We start from the raw sequence: 6,319 nt of genomic DNA on the forward strand, positions 1-6,319 counted from the left end.
TAGTTTGTTTTCACTGTAATTTAATAAATAAAACAACAACTTGAAATGCCACTGCTGGTATTTTATACAAATTTAAAGCTAAAAAAAAATTCTCACATCTGTTTAATTTTAGTCGTAGTTTCATAACATTAATCTAAGTCTCAAAAACTAAAGCTAAATAAATAAACCACTGATGAAATCAACTCTTGGAACAGGTTATTGCCTTTTTATACATTTTTCATGTAACACGGAAGGGGTACATTATCAAACAAGTGGTGACACATCTGTTTTTGTGCAACTGTTTCCACAGAACTGTTTTAAAAAACAGGGAAATTAATTATGGATAACTACCAGCTTTTTTTCAAAAATAATCTGGTGACATTTTCATGACCTGAAGAACTTTTATAGCATATTTCAAAAATTATGCTAGAAGCTCTTAGGTAATGCCATCGTTCCACAGAAATTCGTCAAAGACTACGAAAAACAAGTCAACACCTCTGCTTGTGTTGTGCAACTGAAATAAACTGGTGGGAGTTTCTGTTAGACAAACAACTTTAAAAGCAGGTGCAGCATTAACGGAAAACAACATGCCCCAACATAGAATAATAAAATAAAATAATGTGGTCAATCTAACATTTAATTACACTATTCTTAATCAAGGTGATGCCACAAAATAACATCTGTTATTGTGCAGCTGTTTCCACAGAACTGTTTAAAAAAACAGGGAAATTAATGATGGATAACTACCAGCTTTTTTTCAAAATAATCTGGTGACATTTTCATGACCTGAAGAACTTTTATAGCATATTTCAAAAATTATGCCCCTTTACAGTTTTGTTGGCATATAAAAATCTTTGTAGGAGTAAATGTAAAAAGCATTGCTGTTGCACATTTTTAGGGTTGATAGTGAAAAAAATCTTGACCCTGAACTTTTCTTCCATCCCTGGGAAGAGGGTATAAGCTGAGGGATGTTGCAACACACCTTTAACATGTGACATAAAATATAACATAAAAAATAGTAACTCTTTTAGCCTATGACAATTTATAGTTTTGTGGGCTCCTGGTCACAGTTGTACAAAAGTTTTTTTTTTTTTTTTTTTTCTGGTATTTAATCCTTGTCATCCATTTTGAAAGAGGGAGAGGAAATTTCAGAAAAAAATAGCCCCTTAAAAGATTAATTCTGGTGAATTTTGACGATACGAATGGAAAACATTTGATGACAATTTTCTCCTCGACTAATTTCTTGCATAAACTGATGAGCAGCGGAGCGATGGCAGAGTTTAGATCAGGCCAACTCTATAGACCAGAAGTCTGCAACCTGCAGCTCAGGAGCCACAACAGGTGCTTTGGTCCTTCCACAATGGCTATTAACATTTTTGACAAAACATGTTAAAGAAGCAACAGAAGTTTTACAACTAGACACTAAATAAACTAATCAAGACTTTATATATTTTTCAATTTTTCCATGAAAAATTATATTTGATTTCACAACTGAATGACACAAAGTACCAGTCATGTTTTAGATTTATTATCTTTTTATTGGATACTGTGTGCACAAAACATCTGATGCAAGACAATATGGTCATCATACTTTTGAATAACTTGTACGGTTTTCTTTATATTAAAACCTTTCACTGTAATTTAATAAATAAAACAACTTGAAATGCCACTGCTGGTATTTTATACAAATTTAAGGCTAAAAAAAAAAAGCAGGGGGACACGTCTGGCACTGCAAGATCCGAGTCCCTGGTGGCGTAGCGTGTTGCTGACGGTAGCCTTGGTAATGTTGATCCCAGCTTTCTGCAGGTCATTTACTAGGTTCCCCCTTGTGGTTCTGGGATTTTTCCTCACCATTCTTGTGATCATTCTGACCCCACAGGCTGAGATCTTGCATGGAGCCCCAGATTGAGGGAGATTAGCAGTGGTCTTGTAGGTCTTCTATATTCTGATAATCGCTCCCACAGTAGATTTTTTCACACCAAACTGCTTGCCTATTGCAGATTCAGTCTTCCCAGCCTGGTGCAGGTCTACAATTTTGTTTCCTCGGCAGCTCTTTGGTCTTCATCATAGTGGAATTTGGAGTGTGACTGTTTGAGGTTGTGGGCAGGTGAGTTTTATACTGTTAACGAGTTCAAATAAGTGCCATTAATACAGGTAATGAGTGGAGGACAGAGGAGCCTTTTAAAGAAGTTACAGATCAGCGACAGTCAAAAATCTTGCTCGTTTGTAGGTGACCAAATACTTATTTTCCACCCTTATTTGCAAATAAATTCTTTAAAAATCAGACAATGTGATTTTCTGAATTTTTCTTTTTCTCATTTTGTCTCTCATAGTTGAGGTCTACCATGATGTCAATTACAGGCCTCTCTCATCTTTTTAAGAGGGAGAACTTGCACAATTGGTGACTGACTAAGTCAGTCACCAATCTGATGTTGTTGATCATCACATTCAACAACATACATATGAGAAACATCAACAGATATTATATATTTTAAAAAAATCATCCATGAATTCATTTATAGATTCTTAATTTAAATGAAAGTCATACACAAACATTTACTGATCACAAAACAACATTAAACAAACAATAATCAACAATCCAGTTAACATTTTAATCAAACTGATGTTTTATAACACTGTAGCATGATAACATCTGTTTACTAACACTTTTATTTTAATTTCATCTAGAAGCCTATTTGTTTTTCAGTCCTCCCGTTTATTCTTTTAATCCGAAGGTGGATGATAAGGTCAGATCTGAGGTGATGGGACAGTGAGGAGTCCTGTGGGCTTCAGTTTGCTGATCCCTCCATCCAGAATACAAACACGAGAAAAATTCACCTTGACCAGATGGGCAGCAAACTGGGAAGAAGAAAAATATTTGCAAGGTCATTTCTGGAGCAGTAACATCTTTACTGACATGTAAAACAGAATTGATGACCACAACTCACCTTACAATGGGTTTCTGTTGTAACTGAGGCAGATTTAGATAGACGTAAAAGAAAGATAATGTCTGCACACAAAATATTCTGTATGTATTTCGGATGTATGTAGTCCAGTGATATTTTAATGTTCATTTGTTGTAATTCAGAACTTTGCTATTTTTTTCTGTGGTCTTACTGACACTGTTTGTGTGTGCCTCGTTTGTACCTTAAACCATACTCCTCTACAAACACTGTCATGTTCAACATTAACATATACAAAAAAGCAACAAAGAGCAACATGCTAATGATACACATATACCTAGAAATTCTGATTAAAGCTTTGCATTAAATTAGAAGGTTCTGTAAATAAATTAATGAATCACTGCGGTATTTTCTACTTAAATGCATACTGTGTCAAATATTTTTTTAAAAATCCTGTATAGAATGCCTGTTTATAGCACTTATTAAAAATATTAAAATATTTTACATATAAGCAATAACACAACTTTATTCATGTTCTCACAGGAGGTGCATTCAAACACCATTTCTGTATAAGAGACTGGTGAACATTAACAGTCAAACATTACTACAAATACATAAAGTTTTTATTGTAGCGCGTGGCATATTGATGTAGGTGTAGCTCAGCTTGCTCACCAAAGCAGCACTCTTTACAGCATGGCTGACGATCACAATCACACGCCCTCTGTAGTTCTGGAGGACTCCTGAAGCAGGACACTGCACAAGTTCCCCATCAGGCCCGAAGACGCTGTTAAAGGGAATGTTGATGCTTCCTGAAACGTGTCCTCTCCCAAAGCTGGAGACAGTAGAGTTAAGGAGTGCAAAGTTTGGCAGGTGTGCTAATCTGTCTGAAGCAAAGCCCACAACTGTGGTGAACTTTGTTTATCTTTCCCACAATACAGGTCTTTGAATATTGTGAGCTGCAAATGTTCTTTAGCAGCATGAAAAATGCTTTATTTAGAAAAGAATGAAAAGGATAATCATTTCTGTTAAAGGGAATGCAGACACCAACACTACATGAAAGAGGAAAGATACAGCATTCAAAAGCCAAAACAATGCTGGAGTCCCCTGGTTAATCTTCCTACTTTATGCTATCCCCTCTCCCAGACTGCAGTATTTGGTTGGGCAGCTTTGTGCTGGGCTTACTGCATGTTACAGTATTTGGACGGGAAACTAAAAAAGCTCATCCCTCCTAAATTTCTTTCCACTTCCCTTTCCCAGACACGGAGCCATTTTAGTCGGTGATCTTTGTGTGTTTGTAACTCTACCAAGAAACCTAAGCATATCAAAAAGTAACATACATAAGACGAAAAGAATAACATTTACATGCATTTTTTATGTAAATAATAGGTTTTTAAGTCACATTTGTTTGAACAAATGTTTCAGTGAGCCAGTCTGGTTTTAGGAAAGAGGTTTCAGACAGGTTATCAGAAAAAGAGATGTAAGGTAACATTAACAGAGGTAACAGTGTAATTATGCAGTTCATCGCATAAGTAAACACTCAACCTTCAGAACATACTGCAATATACCGTGACGAAGTTGGACAACATATATTTGTTAGACGGCTGAGAAAAATGTCTTGCTGAAAACATAAAAGCAGAAAAAGAGTAAATATTGACATAATTTGCTTCAGTGTCTGAACATGTAAACTGTTGAGAAATACATTGTTATCAGATTGGATTGGTAACAGCAGTTATCCTACAAAAAAATAGAAACATCATTCTCAAACCAGAATCCCAGTAGCCAACGTTAATGGTAAGCAGCAATGACCCCCACATCACCACAAACGATCGTAGTGTGACCGTGCTGGAGACTTCGGTTTCAGATGACAGATTTAACTGGCTGTTTCTGTGAAGAGAAGCTTAATGATGTAGCAGGAAATGAGGGGCTCAGCGCTGTTGTTGCCAGACTGTTTGTCCTTGTATCTCCGCAACCTTCACTGGGTCACGCCTTTCAATATAGTAAAACCCACCACTGTATCAGCCATCCACTTTTATGTAGGAATTTATGTAGTAGTTTCAGCATCGTTAAGCTCATAAACAACAGCTTAGAAACAAGACAAGTCCGGAATGATATTTATTAAGGATACTCTTCCACATTGCGGATGTCGACGGCAACAATTTTTGGCTTGCCACTTTTACTCCTTTTGGTTGGTCCGGCGAGAGAGAGTTCACACAGGTCAATCAGATCCTCAGCCGAGATTCGGGGAGACACCTCAGCTTTCAGGTCACACAGCGCCAGGGGCTCTCGGGACTGCAGGAGAGGAGGTCAGAGGAAAAGAGATGAAGCAGGACAGACTTTCTGAACGCTGTTATGACGAAAAGCTAATCATTTAGAGAGGAAGTGAAACCTACCAGCTTGATTATCGTCATTAAATAACCAATAAGCAGACAATTACATCTTAATGACTCCCATGTTTATCCTTTCAGATGTACGATTTTTTTTTTAACTATAGCCCCACACAAAACCCACTCTCATTCTCCAACATAAATAAACATTACAAAGAAATTAAATTTATAACACCCTTGAGCTGATGATTTGAAAGCAAAATGTGCCTCTTCAAATGTGTAACATCACAATGCTTATAATGCATCTAGTGGTAAAAATCTGCCGTCAGCCTGAAAGGAAGAACCATATAAATGATGCATCAGGACTGAAAGGGTTAAATAATTCCCCTCTGTAATACTGACAGATGAGCAGCAGCCGTGGCCAGAACATAATCCTGTGGTGGGTTTGCTCGTGAGCTGCCAGACAGATTCAATGCAGCAGGCAGGCAGCCAGAGGCACGGCTGCAGGACCCAGAGCTCTGCTCTGCTCTGCAGTGGTCGCCAAGGGTTGTACCACCCAAACGGGCTGAAAATCATTCCTCCCTAAAAGGTAGCATGTAAAAACAATACGTCCGTTTCCTGAGTAAAGCAAAAAATAAAAATCACAAAGCTTTCATTGTATTGTAAAAACTTTTTTTGACACAAGAACAAGGAGGGTTAAGTCGGATTACAGCCAACAGGTTAAGATCGGTTCTGATTTATTTAACTTTCTTTTCGAGCATATTTTCTGAATAATCAAATGCATCTCTCGACGCTTCCTAAAAATGCGGATGTGAATTTAAGAGAAAAATATCTTAACCGGAATATTTGCAAGTTTTGCTTCCAAACAAACAGCTCTGCAACTTTCAATTTCTGTTTTGAAAAGAAATATATTTTCCCTCGTTCTTTGCAAAGGCGAAATAAATCACATTTATTTATTCTGTGCCATAAATGTCGAGTAGTCCGAGATCAAATTCTGTAGGCTGTGACAGAAGGATTGCAGAAGCTTTCTACAAGGCAAAATAGAAAACAGCAGAGCAGAAATGAACAGTCATGAGATGAGAGTCCAGGATGGCTGACAGGAACTGTGGCATT

General features: G+C 37.1%; 1 protein-coding gene across 1 annotated transcript in view; it reads right to left on the reverse strand.

Moving 5' to 3' along the window:
* Positions 1 to 1,645: 1,645 nt before the first annotated feature.
* Positions 1,646 to 6,319, reverse strand: part of tbck (TBC1 domain containing kinase) — a 32,963-nt gene continuing 28,289 nt past the window's right edge. Inside the window, exons 24-26 of the mRNA XM_007567289.2 lie at positions 5,008 to 5,171; positions 3,555 to 3,714; positions 1,646 to 2,838 (exon numbers count right to left, since the gene is read on the reverse strand). Coding sequence (XP_007567351.1) covers positions 2,728 to 2,838; positions 3,555 to 3,714; positions 5,008 to 5,171 — 435 coding nt within the window. The 3' untranslated portion in view covers positions 1,646 to 2,727. The remainder of the gene's footprint in view (positions 2,839 to 3,554; positions 3,715 to 5,007; positions 5,172 to 6,319) is intronic.

Source organism: Poecilia formosa, unplaced genomic scaffold (genome assembly GCF_000485575.1).
Source record: "Poecilia formosa unplaced genomic scaffold, Poecilia_formosa-5.1.2 Scaffold206, whole genome shotgun sequence".
NCBI classification, from domain to species: Eukaryota; Metazoa; Chordata; class Actinopteri; order Cyprinodontiformes; family Poeciliidae; genus Poecilia; species Poecilia formosa.